Consider the following 24,470-nt stretch of genomic DNA (forward strand, 5'->3'; position numbering starts at 1 on the left):
TACGTTAGTTAGGTTTAAGTAGTTCTAAGTTCTAGGGGACTTATGACCTAAGATGTTGAGTCCCATAGTGCTCAGAGCCATTTGAACCATTTGAACCAAACTGAAACGAAAACAAAGCACTTTCGCTCTTGGCGACAACCGCGTTACTAAAAATGGTAACTGCACGTAAATGGCACAATAAAAGGCGTCCTATGGGTCCGTCGTTCTGTTTCGTCACGTATCGGATTTGTCCGGAACCCTTAATGTCGGCTTCCCTGTCTTTCCATTTCTGCCAATGCTAGTGACCTAGCAGTTGTAGTGTCAAAACTGCGTACTGAAGCCAGACATTGCAGTTTCTGTAGATGGCGCCGAGCGCCGATTGCGTCAGCGTTTCTCCTCACACGGCTCCATCCACTGTAATGACCAATCTAGTTATTTAGTATTTCGTTCGTCATTTTCAGCAACTGTTTTTGAAGAATGCCGATGTGCAGAAGTAGCAAATTACTTGCGATAAAAATTGTTTCTTAACGCAACTGGTGTGCTATTTCTTCACATAGGAAATCTTGTTATCCCATTCACACCGTCACCCCCAGTACAATCGGACTTCTCCTCTTGTGTCACCTATACTTGCTTCACACATTCAAAGAGAACAACTAGACATGATGAAAGCACAACAAGTAGTAAGACTCCTTTACACAGTGACAGTAAATTTATGTTCTATTACAATTTCAAAAGAACAACTTCAAATATTTACCGAAAATTATGAAAAAATATAAAATAAAAATATCGATAGATATCCTTAGATAAAATATCGTCATTTATGTCGATATATCGATGTAGCAGCTTTATAATTGAGTTCAGAGCTTATTCTTGAAGCTTGCAATGAAATCGCCAACATCAGTGATTGTCCGTAGGAAGTTAGGAATCAAAATGGTGGACATACTGAGCTTGAGCTGAGTTATAACAATTCCCCACAGAGTATTTTACATGTTATTAAATATTCCTTTGAGTTTATCTTGAGAATAAAGTGTTGAGTCAAAAACAAAATGGTCAGACATAGCGTGCGCCACCCTGTATCTAATGTGATGGCTCAATTAAGGTACCCAATTTTAAGATGTTGTAACGCTTATATCGATGAGAAGTAGGTTTATATTATGCAACTGTGCATCTGCAATTATGGAGTCTGTATTCTGTGTTAGTTAAAGTCATTGACTTGTGACAGCAATATTAGAGTTTTATATATATATATATATATATATATATATATATATATATATATATATATATATATATATATATATAAAAGAGCAAAATGATTTCTTAAAATGATATTTTTTATATGTATGTTTATAAAAAACACAATGTTTATTCGAAGCTGGTTCGTGCTTAGGGCACTTGTATTTGTTATATACAAAAGATGTAGTGAAGTGCCTCCACAACGGATGTGGCATTGCGTCAGGTAGAAGGTGGTTTTGGCGGTCGAACTGTGCGGTTCCTTGGTGTGAACAGTACGCAGTGTGTGGCTAGCCGTAGCACAGTACACTTCGATGGTACCAAGAGAGCCAATTGCAAGCTGCTTTGCAAAGGATTTTTGCCTCGCATGTGGGTCTGGCTATTATTTGGTATTTTCGGCAAAAAGGAATGGCTCTAATATGTTGAAAATCCGACGCCAAGAAGAGATTTTATAGAGCATTCGAATATCAAGGACCGTTAGTACAGTCATGTCGATTGCCACCAAAACTTCGTCACTGCTTTACTAATCTCATGCATCCGGCTATGTATATGGGCATGGACCAGCTAAGTTGAGTGTGGCTTTAATAATAATCCAAATATGTGTCTGGAACCATATTTTCTATCCTGATCACGAACCTCTCCGGGGTCCTCATCCAAGTGCTGCTAAAAGCGACTATCCTGTTTTAAATGAACAATTTTTGCATTCAAGTGTTTCAAAGCGATTTTTTTTTATCAAATGTAAAATGAGTAGTAAAAGTTATAGTTAAAACCACAAAAGTGAAGTTAGATAGGATTTTCCTAAAGTACTCTTAGTTTAATGCAAAGTGATATTTTGCAGGAATACAGTGCCAGTTTGTGTGAACGTTACTGTCTAAAATACCTGCTTCACATGTGGTAAAGAAAGGCAGATGAGATAAGCTCATTTTAAAAATAGTGTGGCCTTGATTTCTATCATGAATCGTTCCTTTTTTTAAAGTTAATTAAGCTCAGTGTTGAAATTTATTGCCTTGAAAAGTAAATTACGAACGACTTCAAGAGAAGTGAAGGATTAGCTTTATTTGAATTAGTCTTTTCAACTGAAGTAATCATACAGCTTGACTAGTGACACTACGCTAGTTTAATAGGCCCCATCATGTTCTTTACATATTAGGGGGATAATTGGACTGTGACTGCTGCCAAGGAAAACTGATATATGTAGAGGAGTATAAACAGCGTGTTTATGAAATTATTTATCTTTATTTGTATTTTTTCATGTCAGTTAAGAAAGAAGCCCCCCCATGTCCGAATTTAGTTCTGCACTTCATGCAGCAACATTTCAGTATTGGTTTAAGTAATGATGTAGCTGTTATTAGTACGAGCTTGGTGCAAATTTTCCTTCTGTGATTACTGGTGTGTGCATTATTGGTAACTGCTGCTACTCACAGCTCAGAGTGCCCTGTGCCAGTTTGTATCCTGTGCACTTTTCAGAGGGAAATGTCAACGAAAGTAACTTTAATAACCCATGTTCAATTCTCTTAAACATATATATCCAAATTAATGTGCCTAATTGGGCTGGCGACCGTTCATTTTTTCATTCACATATGAATTATACCACTTCCATTAACTCCTAAAGTTAAAGTCCGTTTAATTTTTCTGTTATTTTCACCATATTCAAAACTATAGTCCGATACCTTTATTCATTAGATACACGGGCGGTCAAAATTTCTAAATCCTCTCAGAGGGTAACATAAACTTGTTTCACGGCAAGATAGTGTTATAATGTCTGTGGGTGAACGCAACATATTAATCTCACTCCTTGCTTTTGTGCTATCAATACTTTGTCTACAAATCGAGAGATACTACTGAAAATTTTTCTCTATGAAATTAGTGAGGTATGCAAAATATGTTACTGACACTTAGCAAGGTTTTAGCAACTCAGGAGTTAAGGTACGAATCCAGGAATTGCTGGCCATTCATGTAATAGGGTTAAGTTTAATGATAGCTTCATTCTTAATTTATACTGACATGTCGTTTGTAGTTAGTCTTCATTCTTAAAGTGTTTTCAGACTTTCGTGTTATCGCCGTATTCCAGTGTCTACTTGATAATTCTGATAGAGAAATGAATAGACTGAATTCTGACCTTCGCTTCATGGAGAATAAATAAGGAATGTTTGCCAGATGTTCAATTTTTGTAACTTAATTGTAGCTTCAGAATATGTTTTAAAAGAAGCTTCATTCATTCTATTTGTTCTTATTGTTTACATTCCCTTTTTACATTGTCTTTTTATGTATGTTTATTTCCGAAGGAACTTTTATACGTGTATTAGGTACCCTTATTTTCAGTTTTAGTTTAAGTGTAATTAGATCATTTTGTACGTTCTTGAGGAATTTTATTAAAGTATTATTAGCGTCATTAAACCCCTAAATGTATGGTGTGACAGTTGCTGACTGTTGTCCAGCGGACACGTATGCCCGTAATAGCTATTACGAGACCAGTTAAAGGCACTGCTGTATTTGTAACACGAAGGTTACTAGACTGGAGAAGTTGAGGCCTGTAGATGACGTAGTGTAACGTCGAAACTGGTTGCCTAGAAATAAACCTATACAACGGAGATTGGGGTCGTTTTTATTGAACATTGAACAGCCGTAGTCCCGTACTCCACCAGAATATTGAGTTATATTCATTTAGTTTGAAATTTGGTTTTTGATGTCTGCCTGGATTTAGAAGGTTAAGTTCCCCACTCTGACATCGAAAATAAGGGACGATGCGACGGATTGTTTAGTGATGGGCAGATAGGTAAGCTCTGTATCACTCATTATTTGGTTGAAGGGGAATGAGAGAATGCAGCTGTCGTAGCCGCAATGATTATATCTTTGTGGATAACGGGCTGTGGCGATGTTGATGATGATGATGATGATGTTTGGTTTATGGGGCGCTCAACTGCGCGGTCATCAGCGCCAGTACAAAGTCCCAATTTTTACACAGTCCATTTTCTTTGCGCAATCCAATCTAGTCACTCCCACAAATGAAGATGAATTGATGAGGGCAACACAAGCACCTAATCCCCAGGCAGAGAAACTCGCCAACACGGCCGAGAATCGAATCTGGGACCCCGTGATTCCGAGGCAGAAACGCATGGCCCTAGACCCGAGCTGCGGACATGGCAAAAGAGTGGTTGCGGTACATAGGGTCTGATCAGTCATAGTTCGTGAATGACTCTGGTCTCTGTGAGGTCAACACTTTATAGTGAGGCTGACGACAAAGTTAGAGAGAGTCATCGCCGTTGGAAGGGTTAGTGTTGAAGGCTGCCGAAAGTGCTCGGCTTCATTTAGGTATCTCAGTAAGGGTGTAGTACGTAACAGTTTTACCCGAGCTCTATTGGCAACTGGAAGAGCAAAAGGTTGCACGGGAGTGCGAGGACTGACAGTGGTACACGAAGCACCCTCCGCTACGCATCGTAAGGCCACTTGTGGAGTAAGTGCGTAGATGCGGATCTGGACTAGACGCACCCGTGCGAATGGGGTACTTCCCAGTCATGAGGGCAGCTCTCGACGGCGTGCACACGGGCTGTACGTAGTGGCTGTTGAGGATCACACCGTGGTAGGCCAAGGCGTCGATATTTGGCGTCGGGATCTGGTCCGACCCATGGAAGCTCACGTCGTTCCATCCCTGTGAAAAATAATTGCAAAAGTCCTTCAGTACTTCAGTTTGTACTCAAATCTCTGTCGTGTTAATTTAAGATTTTTGGATCTAATTTCTCAACTGTTAGTATATCGACCTATAAAACTAAACTACAGTGGTACTGAGCATTTCACCATAGCATGTAGATTACTCATCGAAATTTAGGACCTACGGGACCTGTGTTTCATCTGTCCAGCCACCTTGTGTAAGTGGCCACAACAATGTGTATTCCATCATCAGTAAAAAACAATGGCAATAATAAAGGTAATGCATTCGTCTCCCTTTACTGTTTGAACTATTTCTTTTATCTCGTCATTCATTTCTTCAATCTCTTTATCGTCTGCAATGGTAGTTGGCATATAAACTTGTACTATTGTGCTCGGTGTGAGCTTCGTGTCTATCTTGGCTACAATATTGCATTCGTTATGCAGTTCATAATAACTTACCAGCTTTTTTTATTTTCTTATTCATTATTTAGCCTACTGCTCCGTTACTCCCATTTGATTTTGTATTTACAACCCTATATTCGCATTACCAGAAGTCCTGTTACTTCCACCACCGAATTTCACTAACTCGCACTACATCTAACTTCAACCGATCCATTTCCCTTCTTAAATTTTGTAACCTACCTTCTCTATTAAGGGATAAAACATTCCTCGCTCCGATCCGTAGAATTTAAGTCTATTTAATATTGTGCAAAGTATTTTCTTCACTTCACTTTCGTCGAATATGGGGAGTGACCGCACTTTCCCACATGAACAATGGACCTTGCCGTCGGTGGAGTGGGTTGCGGGCCTCAACGATACAGATAATTTTACAGTAGGTGCCACCGCAACGGAGGGGTATCTGTTTAGGGGCCAGACAAATGTGTGGTTCCTGTCGAGGGGCAACAGCCTTTTCAGTAATGTACGTGCTGCACATGGGTGATTGACTGATCTGGCCTTGTAACATCAACCAAAAAAATCTTGTTGTGCTGGTACTGCTAACGGCTGAAAGCAAGGGGAAACTACAGCCGTAATTTTTCCGGACGGCATAAAGCTCTCCTGTGTTGTCAAATGGTAATGGCGCCATCTTGAGTAAAATATTCCGGAGCTAAAATAGTCCCCCAATTCGAATTTCTGTTCTGGTACTACTCAGGAGGATGTCCTCACTAGGAGAAGCAAAAATGGCATTCTACGGATCGGAGCGAGGAATGTTAGATCCCTTAATAGAAGAATGCAGGTTACAAAGTTGAAAGATGGAAATGGATCGTTTGAAGTTAGATGTAGAGAGAATTAGTGAAATTTGGTGGCGGGAGCAACAGGACTTCTGGTAAGGCGAATACATGGTTATAAATACAAAATCAATTGGGAGTAACAGATGAGTAGACCTAATAATGAATGAGAAAATAAAAAAGCGAGTAAGTTACCATGAACTGCAAAGCGAACTCATTATTGTAGCCACGACAGACACGTAGCTCACACCCAGCTCAATAGCACAAGTTTATATGTCAATTACCATTGCAGACGATGAAGAGATTGAACAAATGAATGACGAGATAAAAGAAATAGTTCAAATAGTAAAGGGAGGCGAAAATATAAGTACTATGTAGGGCTGGAATTCGATAGAAGGAAAACGAAGAGAAGAAAAAATAGTAGGTGAATATTGACTAGGAGAAAGAAATGAAGGTGGAAGCTGCCTGGTAGAGTTTTTCACGGAGCGCAATTTAATCATCGCTAACACTTGGTTTAAGAGTTATAAAAGAAGGTTCTATACCTGCAAAACACCTAGAGACGCCGGAAAGTTTCAGATTGATTATCTAATGGTAAGACAGATATTAAGGAACCAGATACTAAGCTGTACGAGATTACCAGGGGCAGATGTGGACTACAACCTCAATTTATTCGTTACAAACTGTACATTAAAACTGAATAAATTGCAAAAAGTTAGGAAATTAAAGAGATGATAGCTGGATAAGTCGAAAGAACCAGAGGTTGCTAAGAGTTTCAGAGGGAGCACTACACAACGACTGACTAGAACAGGGGAAAGGAATACAGCAGAATAAGAATGGATAGCTTTAATACATGAAATAACGAAGGCAGCAGAGGATCAAATAGATGAAAAGATAAAGCCTAATACAAATTCTTGGATAACACAAGAAATACTGAATTTTATTGTTGAAAGGAGAAAATACAAAAATGCAAGAAGTGAATCAGGGTAAAGGGAATGCAAAGACCTTAAAAATGAGATTCACAGGAAGTGCAAAACGGCTAAGCAAGAATGGCTATAGAACAAATGTAAGGATTTAGAAGAATATTTCAGTAGGGGAATGGTAGAATCAGCGTCTATGAAAATTAAAGATGCCTTTGAAGAAAAGAGCGTCGGTTGTATGAATATCAAAGGCTCTGATGGAAAGCCGTACCTAAGTACAAAAATGGAAAGGTGAAAGGTGGAAGGAATATATGAGGGTGTATGCAAGAGAAACGCTTTTGAAGGCAATATTAGAAAGGGAAGTGGACGTAGATGAAGATGAGATGGGATATGGGATAATAGAAGATGGATTTTACAGAGCTCTGAGAGATCTAAGTCGATACAAGGGAACAGATGATATTCTGTCAGTACTACTGATAGCCTTGGGAGAACCAGCCGTAATAAAATTCTTCCACCTGGTGTGCAAGATGTATGAGACAGAGAAATACCATAAGACTTCCAGAAGAATGTAATAACTCCAATTACAGAGAAAGCAGTTGCTGGCAGGTGTGAAAGTTACCGAACTATCGGTTTAAGAAGTCATGGCTGCAAAATATTAGCATAAATTCTTTACAGAAGAATGGAAAGCTAGTAGAAGGCTACTTCGGGGAAGATCAGTATGAATTCCGGAGAAATGTAGGAACACACGAGGTGATACTGACCCTACGAATTATCTTAGATGACACGTTAAGGAAAGGCGAACCTCCGTTTATGGCATTCGTAGGCTTTTGAAAGAGTTGACTGTTATAATCTCTTTGAAAATTTCAAGTCAGCAACGATAAATGAAACTGACTGACCTGGAGAAGAGTGAGAAAGGTTAACAGATGAGGTTGAGGAAATAAATTAGAAACAGGCAAGGATGACAGTGTGACATACTGGTGCACTGAAGGTTAGGAAGAGAGAAACAGCTGGGCTATACCGAGAGGGAAGTTAAGCCGATGATTACAGATAAAATTCAACTTCCTGTTGAACGCAGAGTGATTCTGCATAAGTATTTTGTTCCGGTATCGTATAAATGATATTGAGAAAGAGCCGGAACAAGATATAGTGTAGTGCCAAACCTACTGATCTTTGTTACGTTTCCCAAATACCTCGTTGAGGTGACTCCTTGATTAAGGCGTTGGACGCATATCCGTGAGGAATCTAAGTTTCTGAGATTCTCTTTTCCACCGGTACAAAAAAAAGGAGAAGGAAACATCACGGTAAATACCTTCTCGCAATACATAGTATACAGTAAAATTGAGATACTTCGTTTATTTTGTTTTAACTGAAATTTATACGAATGTTATACGTGTAAGACAATTCACGTCAGTGTGATGTTTCATGTAGTTTCACATCCAGACGGCTACTGACGGAGACAGCTGGTCATTAGGGTAGAGCAGTTAAGTTTCTCCTGTATACCGATGGGCTGTGTATTTACGATGATAAATACTATGCATTGTCTGGAGACCAATTGCATGATTAACTTCTGCAGCGAAGGGCGTGTTTATTATAAATTTGTATGTGTGTGTTAAACAGCCATTCACTGATTCATTCGTTGTTAGCCGCAGGCTCTGCCGAGTTGCTGAAGCCGCCGGGACCACTAGTAATTTCTTTTGGGATCGTCATACTTTCAGTGGTTTGATGTGGCCCGTCACGACGTCCTCTGCTGAGGCACCATCTTCATCCAGCACTTAAACCTAACGTTCTCAATTATTTGTTGCGAATTCTCCAATCTTTATCTTCCCATACCGTGTTTTACCCTCTAGTACAATGGATCCCAGCCTTCTTAGACGGTTACAGCTCAGTATAATGAGATATCATGTAGTACCTTCCCATTGCCCCCCCCCCCTTCAACGCACACACCTTCGTCCCCGACGTCAGTACCTAATTAAACTTTGGAATGAACACATATTTTTCAGGTGACGAAAGACAACAGATATTTAATTTTTTGAAGCCGTATTTTTAAATCAAGAAATAACTAATCCTTGAGACAATAGTTTGTTACTGCCAAAAACCATTTTTTATATTTGGTGTATATCATAATATATCATAAGTTAGGCTGCAACTCCATTGACTTCCCTATTTTTCTTTCCACTGCTATTATAGTCAAAATTTTACTTTTGCCTCCATGAATCTTGAATGTCACGCTTCTATTTACATGTTGAGTTCGATTAGTGTGTGTTAGAATGAATGATTAATCAATTCCTAGTACATTGACTGCTACTCAGAAAAAGGAAGCTAAATATCCACACAAAAAGTCTAGACACTAGTTACAAACCGCACTTCCTCTGAACCTAGCTACATTTTCTTCACCCAAACCCTGCACTCCAATTTAAAATCAACCAAGTGAAAATGCGTGCACTATACTGATTATTCGTAAATCACTTGATGTCTGCATCCATTACCTCTGAACTGATGGAAATTCACACTGGCCATTGCCACCGATGATAGTAACTAACAATAATAACGCTACGATAGCCATTATGCAGATACTGTTGTTTTGCGTTGTCAGTTAATTCGTTTATCTGTTTCAAAGTGTGCAAAGAAGCACTTTTTTCGTCTATTTCAGGAACTACCCAGAACTTGGAGAAGGAATTTCCGCGAGAAGTTTAGCATTTATCACGTGTCTCACGTTTGCTGTTGTCGATGCACGGTACATTGCAACAAAGTATGTATGTAGGAGTCAATACGTGAAGAAGATAACGATCATACCTTCATTCCACAAGCTACAGCCTTTACCGCATCGTGTAACGCATTAATGACAGTATTTTAAAAAAGTTAGTTTTGGTCTTGTGTAATCAATATAAGAGTTTTATTATCCTTATGACAATAATGACGATCTCTAAAATCTAGTTTCGTGATTCAGACACAAGGCAACACTCTTGGTTTCTACAGCTCAAAAATTTTCAGTTTACCACTTCATGGTTCTTAACTCCAATTTGCGAACCATTGCTTTATTAATATCGAAGTCATTCCTTGATAACTTACCACATGTCCTATCATACAGTCCCTTCTCCTTGTCTGTTTTTTCCGACTACCTCTATCCTGATCGATTCTTCGGAAAACATCATCATTTCTTAACAGACAATCCAATTTTCAGTATCCTTCCATGGCACCACATGTACCACATTATTTTTGACTTGTCAATTTCCTAAGCACCAGAATTAAATGTTTTTTTCAATGATGAGCATACCTAAATGATCTTTTCCGTTGGGCCACATGCAGATACAAATTAGATTATGAGTTTGAGGGACCTATAACTTACTATGCGGCTGTAGATCATTTGGCCGTGTTGACGCAAGATCTAATTTAAAGACTCAGTTTTTCAATTTCGTAAGGTTATTTTCCATTCCAATCATTTATTTACTAGTATTAGAGCTAATTTGAATCAAACATTAATATCTCGAAAATAGATTATTACAGTGTAATGTACCCAGTTCCATGTGGCTTAAAAAGATAAAATTTGCAAAGCCTATTAATCATTTAATGACCTTCATATCAAAAGAATTTACTTAAACTGATGGCTCCTAGCCTATTGTGTTGCTAATTTATCTGTCTGACGAACAACGTAGCACATCAAATGCAGCTATTGATAGTTTTATCGTTTGTACTAGTTATCCTGCGTTATCCGATAACTTTCACTGCAGACTGTAATTAATAGTTCTAAAACAACACGTAACAGACAGATAGCAGTGAGAGAGAGACAGAGGAAATCTAATTCCTTTTTAATATTTCGACTGTAAAAGGCTATAGAAATTGCCCGCACGTCGAAACAAAGACTTTTTCATTCGTCGTGAAAACCAATTACTCTCAGCGCTAAACCTAATACTAGCCAAACTACGTGGAGCACGATTCAAATGGTACGATAAAAGAAAACCAGCACTAAAGTTGACTTTGTATAGCAACTTGGAAAATAATGAAACAGTGTGTCCAATTTATCGAACGTACAGACAAATAACTGCATTGATTGCTTCAATTAAGGACTGCTGTAAAAGTTACAACAGCGTTAACAATGCTATAATCCACTATTGTAGCACCGCGAGATGGTATCCATTTTCTTTTTGGACTCACGCACTAAAAGCGCATGTAGATGCGGTATCAGGTCTCAGTACTCGGTAAGATCTTGCAATCCGCGTTCTATCTTCCAGATTTTAATTTTTCGTATCGTTTCCACTGATTCATAAAGAGGAAAGAGCTGAGCACGAAAACCCCACGAAAACTCGATTTTTGCTGCTGCGTACAGTGAATCTCTTATTGTTTAGAGGTAGTATGACAGCATTACGGCATGTCTGAGGTTTAGTAAGTTTACTGAATGCAGATTAAAAGAAAGTCTTGCTTAAGAATTTGTGGTACATAAAAATGTCTCTACTGGTACCACTTCAACTGTCTCATATGGACTCATGCAACGGTCTGTCCCTGCATTAGCGAATGATGGATAAAGGTTTAATCATCTATAGGGGAAGGTGCGTTAAAGTGGCCAGGGAGGGAAAAGTGATCACCGCTTATGTTCTGTCCTGAACAGTGCTGCTACCTGCAGAGAAGGGGTCATACTACTTCACTGTGCAGCACCATTGTTGTCAGTGAGTTTGACAGAAGAAGCTTCTTCCGATTTTTCTGATTTTCAGACTTCTGATGTGGAGAAAATCATTTCTATTATTCATGTTATCTTATTTATACTTAGACTGATCTTCTTTATAATTGCAATGTTTTAACAGAATCTTCCCCAATGAGTGATAGTTACTTCCATGTAGCACACATAATTTACAGTTTGATTCTAAATTCTTTTATATAGAAAGTTATCATCCGCAGTTCGGTCACTTTATGATGGTTTTGAATTAATTATTTAATTATAGGAAACCACCGCTGTTCTGTTACATTTGGCGTAGTACAAGAATCCGATTTAAAGATGTCTGCTGCATCTGCTTGATACTGTTTCATACACTAGAACATCAAGGTGCACAGAAAATAGTCCGGAAGTCAGGGCCACGAACATGGGATATTGTCGCAATAGAAAATGCGATTGAGGCGATGAATAATCGTAACACGCCGTTTTTTGCAGAAGAAAAGCAATTAAATATTCCTCACAATGTGCTGCAGAGAAAAGTTCTAGGAAAAAGTAGGGACGTAGGACGTGACAACAACATTACGAGAAGCTTAAGAAGCGAGTTCGATGAAGAACAAGAAGAACAATTTTTTAATTATATTTTTAAAATACAAAAGTGATCTTAGGGATTTACATAACTGACCTATGGAAATTAACATTCCAAGTGGTAAAGTGGAACGAAATACCACATCGTTTTTATATTAATAAACTAAATGGAAAAGTGGCGAAGCATCTCACATTAGGCGCTTGGGTAGGGAAACGTGATGACTGTGTAGGCCTTCAGAAACTGTAGATAGTTCTTCTTAAATACTTTCTGTTTTACTTTAAAATACATAGTGTGACTCACGCCTTATAATATGAAGATTTGGAATGCGGAAGCGGCAAGCTTTTATGTTCACTTGAAATAGCTAGTGTGATAACTGGTAAGATGAAGATTCGAAGTGCTGAGGTGGCAAGCTTCTATCAGTAACCACGGTTTAGTGAAAATTCTATTTCCCTGAGAGTGACCACATTCCACGACCTACTTATTGGACCTGACTTTCGAAAACTGATGTTCGATTCCAACTTCTTGCCATAATTACTATACTGAGCGGGAGACTTGAGTATCATTCGAGGATGCTCATAAGTAACAGAAAATAATCCCAGTATATTTTTGCTGCAGCTAATATGATGCGAGACTCACGTTGGTCACTTCACAGAGACATAACCATGTCAGATGTCTTACCAAGAAAGAAACAAAATATTAATCACAGGTCACGTGATATTAGTGTAAGAAAGAAGTGTTTTTTCTACAAACTTCAATAAAATATACGTGCTGCATAATTGTATAGTCACAATGTGGTGAAACTGTACTTGTTAGACAACGACTGTGATCAGATATGGATCGCCTAACAAAAAGTAACAATTAATATTGCATGGGGGCTTAATTAAAATAGAATGAAAATAATTTTAAGTTTTTGATTTAGTAGCTGTCTGTCCGTTTACGCAGTCTCGTAAACGGTTGGCCCTGACTAGTATTATTACGCAATCTGACTGCATAGAACAACAACAAAGAATGAAATGGAAATTTTCATTAACACAATTAATTAATTAAGTCCCCAGCAACTATAAAACCTACGAAACCAAAGCACAAGTGTAACTGTTCTGTGTGTGGAAGTATGACTCAACGTACGCATCTGGCACGGTTCTTCTTCAACAACACAAGAAATTTTAAATATCATTTATACTGAATTAATTAAAGAAAATAGAAATACCATAATTACTCAAGAAAACCAGAATTACACTCCAATACAAGAACACAAGCCAGATGCTTTGTTGACTGAACCTGTAATGACGCATTATTCAGGACATTGAAATAATGAGAAAGAAAAGAAAAGTAGTTTGTTACCTTAATTTATATTGATGAAAAGCACTCTAGACATTACAATCTCTCCACACCCACTCGCTACTATCACATCTCAACAAGAACGTTTCAGTATCACATCTCAGCAAGCACTGCCTACTAGCTCATCTCAACAAACACTCCTCACTACGACATCTCAGCACTGACTACCACGAGTTCTCCCAAAGCACTGCCCACTACGAGTTCTCAATAATCACTGCCAGTGGAGGCGGCGGAACAATACTCTCTAGCGCGATCTCTGGCGCTGTGGCTCAGTGTAGCCACCTTTCAATATTTTCGTTGATCTGTGTTATTGAAGAATGCACATGTACACCATTTGTAGTCTGAGTGGGGTAGCTGTTATACACACAAGTTGTTCAAAACTGGGGCTTGTTAAACGGTCAAAAATATTAAATCTGTTTCAGCAGCTGTTACCAGATCATCCCCAACGATGAAGATGATGTTGGGAGGTTTCGACGCGGAGTCACCTACGACTCTGGTACTGGCTTCCAGCACCACGAAGGCGACCACCCAAACTGCAGCCAGTAGTTTGTCCATCTTCTTTTCCCCAGACACTGCAACCATTACACAGATAGTATTACACAAATAATTATAACATATATCTACGTGTCAGTGGAATATTAATACAATTTCTGCTTCTGAGCCATTTGGTATGTTTTTGACGTGCGATCCTTGCATCAAAGGCTCGGCGGCCGCTCGTGTGTCGAGGAGTCGATTGTGCCATTACCCCGCCAACATCAAAATGCTCGCAGTAGTCCCCGAGAATAGCCTTCACATACAGACAGAAAATCGCAGCGGGGAACTGCAGTTCGTTATAGTTCAGCCAATATGCACTAAATATTTATGAATTACATTCACGAACCTGAAATTTATTATAGTTCAGTCAGTTTGCACTAAATATTTATGGAATACATAAACGAACGGTCCTCATGAATCAGAGTATTAGTGAGAACCTTAACACAATCACTATTCTAGTTCCGGGGATTAGCCTTCATATATAGGCAGAAAAAGCTGGAGGGGTGGGGTGGGGCGTTGAGGGGGGGGGGGGGGGGATTTAATACCAGGTGGTTTCAACCAATGTTCAGTTGTTCACTGAGATCCAGTGTGCGTTGTAATTATGGTACGAAACTTGGTAAAGTTCTAATTCGTTAATAGGAAGACGTTTTACGCTGGAAAATATTAATTACAATTTGGCCACCACATACAAATCTTCGTAGATCCATAATTGGAACGCACGACTTGGGAGGTCAGCTAGTATAATATATGTTAAAAAATAACAAAATTTCTCCAGCTCTATTAAGGTGGGGGTTTTATTGGCAACTAGTTCCGGTGTTGTTAAAACATCGAAACTAGTTGTCAATAAAACCAACACCTTAATACAACTTGAGGAATTTCGTCATTTTTTAACATATACATACACATCTGGCGCTGTGAATGAGAAAAAGACGTATAGAAATGTTTCCATATTTAATGGATTAGGAACGGGACATGGTCAGAAGTGATCAAACAAGTGAGAAACCCATATTGTTGATTTTTTTTTATTAACTGTCGCTTACAGAGTGTGTTCAATACGAGTATGAGCACAGGAGACCTCGACAGCACGCTGTATCCATCAAACGACGCTATCAACAGGTGCTCTCAGCGGTTCCGAGGCAATCTGAGTAACGTGTTCCGGTATAGTGGCCAGGTGAAGACCGAAACTTTCCCTGGTAAACACTTACTTTTACATATACCAGACCCAAAAGCCACAGATCAGGTGATCTAGCAGACCATGCACTGCAAAACGTCTGGACAAAGCCCATTCGTAGAAGGCTGCATGAAGCAGATCCGTCACTGGGCGATGACATGAGGTGTTGCCCCATCTTGCATGAAAACACTTGTTTCCACGCAATTAACGTCTTACAAAACATGAATCACATGTTGTACAAGGAGGTTTCCATAACGTGCCGACGTCGTGGTACCCGTAAGAGATTCTCTGGGTGTATTCTCTACAAAGAAGAATGGACTGAGAATAAAGGTGCTTGTGAGTCCTTACCACGCAGTCATATGCAGCGAGTGCAGTGGCGCTTTGTGCACAACACGTGGTATAATAGTAACCCAAATTCGACAGCTATGTTTATTTAGTGCACCCTCTAGTGTCAAATTTGCCTCCTTACCCACAGAATATAGCCCACAAGTCACATGTCATCAACATCAATTGGTGAGGGAAACCGAAGAGCAATTGCAGACCATTGCTGTGGATCAAGAGGTTTCAGTTTTTGTTTCGTCTGGATGTCTGGAATTTTGGAACACGTATTATGTTCAAGTATAATGACTTTTCTGGAGACTAGAAATCTACTCTGTAGGAATCAGCATGGGTTTCGAAAAAGACGGTCGTGTGAAACCCAGATCGCGCTATTCGTCCACGAGACTCAGAGGGCCATAGACACGGGTTCACAGGTAGATGCCGTGTTTCTTGACTTCCGCAAGGAGTTCGATACAGTTCCCCACAGTCGTTTAATGAGCAAAGTAAGAGCATATAGACTATCAGACCAATTGTGTGATTGGATTGTAGAGTTCCTGGATAACAGAACACAGCATGTCATTCTCAATGGAGAGAAGTCTTCCGAAGTAAGAATGATTTCAGGTGTGCCGCAGGGAAGTGTCATAGGACCGTTGCTATTCACAATATACATAAATGACCTTGTGGATGACATCGGAAGTTCACTGAGGCTTTTTGCAGATGATGCTGTGGTATATCGAAAGGTTGTAACAATGGAAAATTGTACTGAAATGCAGGAGGATCTGCAGCGAATTGACGCATGGTGCAGGGAATGGCAATTCAATCTCAATGTAGACAAGCGTAATGTGCTTCGAATACATAGAAAGAAAGATCCCTTATCATTTAGCTACAAAATAGCAGGTCAGCAACTGGAAGCAGTTAATTCCATAAATTACCTCGGAGTACGCATTAGGAGTGATTTGAAATAGAATGATCATATAAAATTGATCGTCGGTAAATCAGGTGCCAGACTGAGATTCATTAGAAGAATCCTAAGGAAATGCAATCAGAAAACAAAGGAAGTAGATTACAGTACGCTTGTTCACCCACTGCTTGAATACTGCTCAGCAGTGTGGGATCCGTACCAGATAGGGTTGATAGAAGAGATAGAGAAGATCCAACGGAGAGCGGCGCGCTTCGTTACAGGATCATTTAGTAATCGCGAAAGCGTTACGGAGATGATAGATAAACACCAGTGGAAGACTCTGCAGGAGAGACGCTCAGTAGCTCGGTACGGGCTTTTGTTAAAGTTTCGAGAACATACCTTCACCGAGGAGTCAAGCAGTATATTGCTCCCTCCTACGTATATCTCGCGAAGAGACCATGAGGATGAAATCGGAGAGATTAGAGCCCACACAGAAGCATACCGACAATCCTTCTTTCCACGAACAATACGAGACTGGAATAGAAGGGAGAACCGATAGAGGTACTCAGGGTACCCTCCGCCACACACCGTCAGGTGGCTTGCGGAGTATGGATGTAGATGTAGATGTAGAACTTGGAAGACTCACGACAGAACATCATCGGTAAAATTCAGGCAGTGACACAAGTGATTCTGGCAGCAACAATAGGGAATCTGCAGCGTGCGTCAACTGTGTTGACAAGTAGAGGGCGGTCACTTCCAGAATCTTTTGTGATTCACATTCACTCCCCCATGAACAAGGTATGACATGTTCATATCATTCCATTTCCAGATTTTTCATGCAAAGCCACCAAGTGCATTTTAGGCAAATGTTTGTCTGTTGGGCATCTTTCGAGTGAGGCACCCTGTATAATTGCAGCTCACACTGTACCTCCATGAGCAACCGCCTGCTTAGCTGGGTAGTAACGTGCTCGCCTCCCATGCAAGCGGGCCTGGGTTCTATTCCCAGAGAGGTTGGAGATTTTCTCCGCTCGTGGACTGGGTGCTGTCTTGTCATCATCATCATTTCATCCTCATTGTGGCGTCGACTGAAATAAGATTTGCACTTGGAGGTCTGACTTCCCATTTCAATTTACCTCCGTGAGCAGCTGCACAATAGTTATAGCCACTCAGTACTTACTTTATGAATTTAAGGAAACGTCCAAAACCAAAATCCTGTCTTTGGGAAAATTTTGCTGTTTTCGAACGTATTCTATTCAGTTTCACATTTTTAAAATATGATAATGAGCATGTTTGTGAAAGTCTTGTAGAGATTTGAGAACTATTTCTTTCACCAATAGGCATTTCCCACGTACACTGCCGATTTTATGGTGATTACAATATGGTTCACATAGTTTCCCAGTATCCACAAAATAGCACTGGTTTTTGTGTGTGGGTAGAACCATGAGTCAGGCCAGAGGAGTATGTCGATGCTGTGACTGATTTCCAAGCTTTTCGCAGGGAACGCTGTTTTCTTCCTGTTACTGTCCGCAGCAAGACAGTATAAGTCGCGGCGTATACTCTGGACAACATATGAAGCATTCTTCACTGACGCATAACTGACAAAGAGAATACGGCAGATCCCACTTTCTGCTACCAGCTGAAAATGTAGCGCTGTAGGTAGTCATGATGTGAAATATTTCCTTAGTCGCTTGGCAACACATGCTGGTTTCTTCTATGCAGTGACTGTTGGTGTAAAGAGGTTAAAAAGATTGAAGTTTTCCGTACGAAACGCAACGTGTATTGAGAAGAAAGACGGTGCACTGTTGATAAAGTCGTACTATCAGAACGGTAGCGACAGCAGGGCTGCATTGCAGGAATATCGCCTACAGAAACACCTGTGAAGAGACCCCATGCCAATAAACGAGCTAAGGAATATGATCAAGAACTTCGAACAAACAGATCAAATAGGTTGATCAGAAGTGAGAGGGAGGCGGCCCATTGCTGTGGCTTTTGTTGACGAAGTAGCTGTAGCTATAGCCGACCGTGCAGTACATGCCTCAAATTATGCAGCCATTTCTCGAGCTGTGTCACACCAAATCTCTCTCCCCTGGCCTACAGTTCAAAACATTTTGTGGCGAATTTTATACTGGGATTCCTAGAAGATTCAGAATGTGCACCAAATGAAGTCCATAGATAGGCTACAACGCCATGACTGAAATGTTCGTGTTTTGGTATGCACGGAAATGGATGAGATGTTGGTGGGGTATATTCTTTGGCTGGAGAAGGCACATTTGTTTTTACTCTGCATGGTGCAGCGAATACACAGAACTGTCGCATATGAGGTTCCACTCCGACACATGCTGTGGAGGAGCATGAACTGCACTCAGCTTATGCGACTGTGTCGTGTGGTTTCGCATGCTCCTTAATTCTAGGTTCTACATTTATACAGCGCAAGCCACCCAACGATGTGTGGCGGAGGGAACTTAACGTGCCACTGTCATTACCTCCCTTTCCTGTTCCAGTCACGTATGGTTCGCGGGAAGAACGACCGTCGGAGAGACTCCGTGCGCTCTCGAATCTCTCTAATTTTACATTCGTGATCTCCTCGGGAGGTATAAGTAGGAGGAAGCAATATATTCGATACCTCATCCAGCAACGTACCCTCTAGAAACCTGGACAGAAAGTTATACAGCAATGCAGAGCGCCTCTCTTGCAGAGTCTGCCACTTGAGTTTGCTAAACATCTCCGTAACGCTATCACACCTACCAAATAACCCTGTGACGAAACGCGCCACTCTTCTTTTTGGATCTTCTCTATCTCCTCTGTCAACCCGACCTGGAACGGATCTCACACTGATGAGCAATACTCAAGTATAGGTCGAACGAGTGTTATGTAAGCCACCTCCTTTGTTGATGGACTACAATTTCTAAGGACTCTCCCAATGAATCTCAACCTGGCACCCGCCATTTTTTTTTGGTCATCAGTCTCCTGACTGGTTTGATGCAGCCCGCCACGAATTCCTTTCCTGTGCTAACCTCTTCATCTCAGAGTAGCACTTGCAACCAACGTCCTCAATTATTTGCTTGACGTATTCCAATCTCTGTCTTCCTCCACAGTTTTTGCCCTCTACAGCTCCCTCTAGTACCATGGAAGTCATTCCCTCATGTCTTAGCAGATGTCCTATCATCCTGTCCCTTCTCCTTATCAGTGTTTTCCACATATTCCTTTCCTCTCCGATTCTGCGTAGAACCATCTCCTTCCTTACCTTATCAGTCCACCTAATTTTCAACATTCGTCTATAGCACCACATCTCAAATGCTTCGATTCTCTTCTGTTCCGGTTTTCCCACAGTCCATGTTTCACTACCATACAATTCTGTACTCCAGACGTACATCCTCAGAAATTCCTTCCTCAAATTAAGGCCGGTATTTGATATTAGTAGATTTCTCTTAGCCAGAAATGCCTTTTTTGCCATAGCGAGTCTGCTTTTGATGTCCTCCTTGCTCCGTCCGTCATTGGTTATTTTACTGCCTAGGTAGCAGAATTCCTTAACTACATTGACTTCGTGACCATCAATCCTGATGTTAAGTTTCTCGCTGTTCTCATTTCTACTACTTCTCATTGCCTTCGTCTTTCTCCGATCACTTAGTTCTTGATCGTCCACTCTTATTATTCCCTCTTGGTTGTTGTACATATTGTATATGACCCGTCTCTCCCTATAGCTTACCCCTACTTTTTTCAGAATCTCGAACAGCGTGCACCATTTTGTATTGTCGACAAATCCTATGAAAGTGTCTTGATTTTTCTTTAGCCTTGCTTCGATTATTAGCCGTAACGTCAGAATTGCCTCTCTCGACCCTTTACTTTTCCTAAAGCCAAACTGATCGTCACCTAGCGCATTCTCCATTTTCTTTTCCATTCTTCTGTATATTATTCTTGTAAGCAGCTTCGATGCATGAGCTGTTAAGCTGATTGTGCGGTAATTCTCGCACTTGTCAGCTCTTGCCGTCTTCGGAATTGTGTGGATGATGCTTTTCCGAAAGTCAGATGGTATATCGCCAGACTCATACATTCTACACACCAACGTGAATAGTCGTTTTGTTGCCACTTCCCCCAATGATTTTAGAAATTCTGATGGAATGTTATCTATCCCTTCTGCCTTATTTGACCGTAAGTCCTACAAAGCTCTTTTAAATTCCGATTCTAATACTGGATCCCCTATCTCTTCTAAATCGACTCCTGTTTCTTCACATCAGACAAATCTTCACCCTCATAGAGGCTTTCAGTGTATTCCTTCCTCCTATCCGCTCTCTCCTCTGCATTTAACAGTGGAATTCCCGTTGCATCTTAATGTTACCACCGTTGCTTTTAATGTCACCAAAGGTTGTTTTGACTTTCCTGTATGATGAGTCTGTCCTTCCGACAATCGTACCTTTTTCGATGTCTTCATATTTTTGCTGCAGCCATTTCGTCGTAGCTTCCCTGCACTTCCTATTTATTTCATTCCTCAGCGACTTGTATTTCTGTGTTCCTGATTTTCCCGGAACATGTTTGTACTTCCTCCTTTCATCAATCAACTGAAGTACTTCTTCTGTTACCCATGGTTTCTTCGCAGCTACCTTCTTTGTACCTATGTTTTCCTTCCCAACTTATATGATGGCCCTTTTTAGAGACGTCCATTCCTCTTCAACTGTACTGCCTACTGCGCTATTCCTTATTGCTGTATCTATAGCGTTAGAGAACTTCAAACGTATCTCGTCATTCCTTAGTACTTCCGTATCCCACTTCTTTGCGTATTGATTCTTCCTGACTAATGTCTTAAACTTCAGCCTACTCTTCATCACTACTATATTGTGATCTGAGTCTATATCTGCTCCTGGGTACGCCTTACTATCCAGTATCTGATTTCGGAATCTCTGTCTGACCATGATGTAATCTAATTGAAATCTTCCCGTATCTCCGGGCCTTTTCCAAGTATACCTCCTCCTCTTGTGATTCTTGAACAGAGTATTCGCTATTACTATGTGAAACTTGTTGCAGAACTCTATTAGTCTTTCTCCTCTTTCATTCCTTGTCCCAAGCCCATATTCTCCTGTAACCTTTTCTTCTACTCCTTCCCCTACAACTGCATTCCAGTCGCCCATGACTATTAGATTTTCGTCCCCCTTTACATACTGCATTACCCTTTCAATATCCTCATACGCTTTCTCTATCTGTTCATCTTCAGCTTGCGACGTCGGCATGTATACCTGAACTATCGTTGTCGGTGTTGGTCTGCTGTCGATTCCGATTAGAACAACCCGGTCACTGAACTGTTCACTGTAACACACCCTCTGCCCTACCTTCCTATTCATAACGAATCCTACACCTGTTATACCATTTTCTGCTGCTGTTGATATTACCCGATACTCAGCTGACCAGAAATCCTTGTCTTCCTTCCACTTCACTTCACTGACTCCTACTATATCTAGATTGAGCCTTTGCATTTCCATTTTCAGATTTTCTAGTTTCCCTACCACGTTCAAGCTTCTGACATTCCACGCCCCGACTCGTAGAACGTTATCCTTTCGTAGATTATTCAATCTTTTTCTCATGGTAACCTCCCCCTTGGCAGTCCCCTCCCGGAGGTCCGAATGGGGGACTATTCCGGAATCTTTTGCCAATGAAGAGATCATCATGACACTTCTTCAATTACAGGCCACATGTCCTGTGTATACACGTTACGTGTCTTTAATGCAGTGGTTTCCATTGCCTTCTGCATCCTCATGTCGTTGATCATTGCTGATTCTTCCGCCTTTGGGGGCAATTTCCCACCCCTGGGACATGAGAGTGCCCTGATCCTCTATCCGCTCCTCCGCCCTCTTTGACAAGGCCGTTGGCAGAATGAGGCTGACTTCTTATGCCGGAAGTCTTCTTATGCCAATGCTGATTATTCATCAAAATTTAGGCAGTGGCGGGGATCGAACCCGGGACCAAAGACGTTTTGATTATGAATCAAAGTCGCTACCCCTAGACCACGGGTCACTTACCAACAATTAATTTTATATGATCATTCCACTTCAAATCGTTCCGTACGCATACTCCCAGATATTTTACAGAAGTAACCGCTACCAGTGTTTGTTCCGCTATCATATAATCATACAATAAAGGATCCTTCTTTCTATGTATTCGCAATACATTACATTTGTCTATATTAAGGGTCAGTTGCCACTCTCTCCACCAAGTGCCTACCCGCTGCAGATCTTCCTTTATTTCGCTGCAATTTTCTAATACTGCAACTTCTCTGCATACTACAGCATCATCCGCGAAAAGCCACATGGAACTTCCGACACTATCTACTAGGTCATTTATATATATTGTGAAAAGCAATGGTACCAAAACACTCCCCTGTGGCACGCCAGAGGTTACTTTAACGTCTGTAAACGTCTCTCTATTGAGAACAACATGCTGTGTTCTGCCTGCTAAGAACTCTTCCATCCAGTTGCACAGCTGGTCTGATATTCCGTAGGCTCTTACTTTGTTTATCAGGCGACAGTGCGGAACTGTATCGAACGTCTTCCGGAAGTCAAGGAAAATGGCATCTACCTGGGAACCTGTATCTAATACTTTCTGGGTCTCACGAACAAATAAAGCGAGTTGGGTCCCACAAGATCGCTGTTTCCGGAATCCATGTTGATTCCTACAGAGTAGATTCAGGGTTTCCAGAAATGACATGATACGCGAGCAAAAAACATGTTCTAAAATTCTACAACAGATGGATGTCAGAGATATAGGCCTATAATTTAGCGCATCTGCTCGACGACCCTTCTTGAAAACTGAAACTACGTGTGCTCTTTTCCAATCATTTGCAACCTTCCATTCCTCTAGAGACTTGAGGTACACGGCAGTAAGAAGGGGGGCAAGTACCTCTCGATCCTGTTAGGTGTACAGTGACATCTGCACGTTATACGGACCTCCTTGGCAAATCGTGAATCCTGCTCTGCAAGAACCCAGTTGTGTCCACACCACTACTGAATGCAAGGCGGGACGATACCACATGTTGCTTGCCAGCTGACAGACTTTCTTCGAGAAACCTTCGGTAATGACCGCAATTTCAAGGTGTATGGCCTTCCAGATCGCCCAACCCAAATCCATGTGACTCCTGGTTGTGGGGACGTCTGATAGTTCGTGTCTACCAGGTAATTCTCCGGACTCTTCCTAATCTGAAGAACAGCGTACGACGGCACATTGCTCTAATTACACCGGACAAGGTTCGAGCGACTGTCAGCCACATCGCATTACGAATGGAGCATATTGCTGAGTCGGAAGACTATTATGAACACATATATCTTGTAACCATATTCAGATAAAAACGAGCCAGAACCACCGTATCATGAGTTAGATCATTCCTCTCCTGTTCTTGCGTCCACATCACATCTTTACTGCTTACGGCGCCATATTTTCTCCTGGTGGCTAAAACTGGGACTATTATTTTTTCCGCATAAGCTACTTTGCTAGCGCACCAATTAACCCGCAGGCACTCGCGCTATGAGTATTTTTCTCAGAGACATTTTAAAAACTTGGCATTTTGTCAACAATGCCTGCACGGTTCTCGCTCACTCAATAGCTGGGTTTTATAAGTCCACCGACCCGCGCAAACTGTTGCCGTTCGGTCAATACGCGAGTGTCACTCGCAGATGTCAGTTGATTGTGTCGGTCATCGCCGTGCGATATTTGGTTCATAGTGCAAGTGTCGACGTAAGTAAGTATTTCGCTGTTTATATTTTTAAGTGTCATTTTATGTGTATCGTTCTTGGATTATTGTGTCTTTTTTTATTATTTACGATTGCTAAGTATACATGATGGGAAACTTAACATTATTTTCTATATTTATAGGTGGATAGACCAGAAGAAAGGATTTTACTATGGCTGGAAGAAGATGGCCTAGACGATGTTGAAGTAGCATCTTTTAGAGCCGATAATATTGAAAGACTGTGAACACGGCGACCATTGTAC

The 24,470-nt window shown here is 40.7% G+C and overlaps 1 protein-coding gene across 1 annotated transcript in view; it reads right to left on the reverse strand.

Annotated features, from left to right (window-relative positions):
- Positions 1-24,470, reverse strand: part of LOC126251447 (uncharacterized) — a 516,817-nt gene that overhangs the window by 185,219 nt on the left and 307,128 nt on the right. The window contains exons 9-10 of the mRNA XM_049951875.1: positions 14,005-14,144; positions 4,702-4,861 (exon numbers count right to left, since the gene is read on the reverse strand). Of these exons, the coding sequence (XP_049807832.1) occupies positions 4,702-4,861; positions 14,005-14,144 (300 nt within the window). The remainder of the gene's footprint in view (positions 1-4,701; positions 4,862-14,004; positions 14,145-24,470) is intronic.

The sequence above is a fragment of the Schistocerca nitens genome, chromosome 4 (assembly GCF_023898315.1).
Source record: "Schistocerca nitens isolate TAMUIC-IGC-003100 chromosome 4, iqSchNite1.1, whole genome shotgun sequence".
NCBI classification, from domain to species: Eukaryota; Metazoa; Arthropoda; class Insecta; order Orthoptera; family Acrididae; genus Schistocerca; species Schistocerca nitens.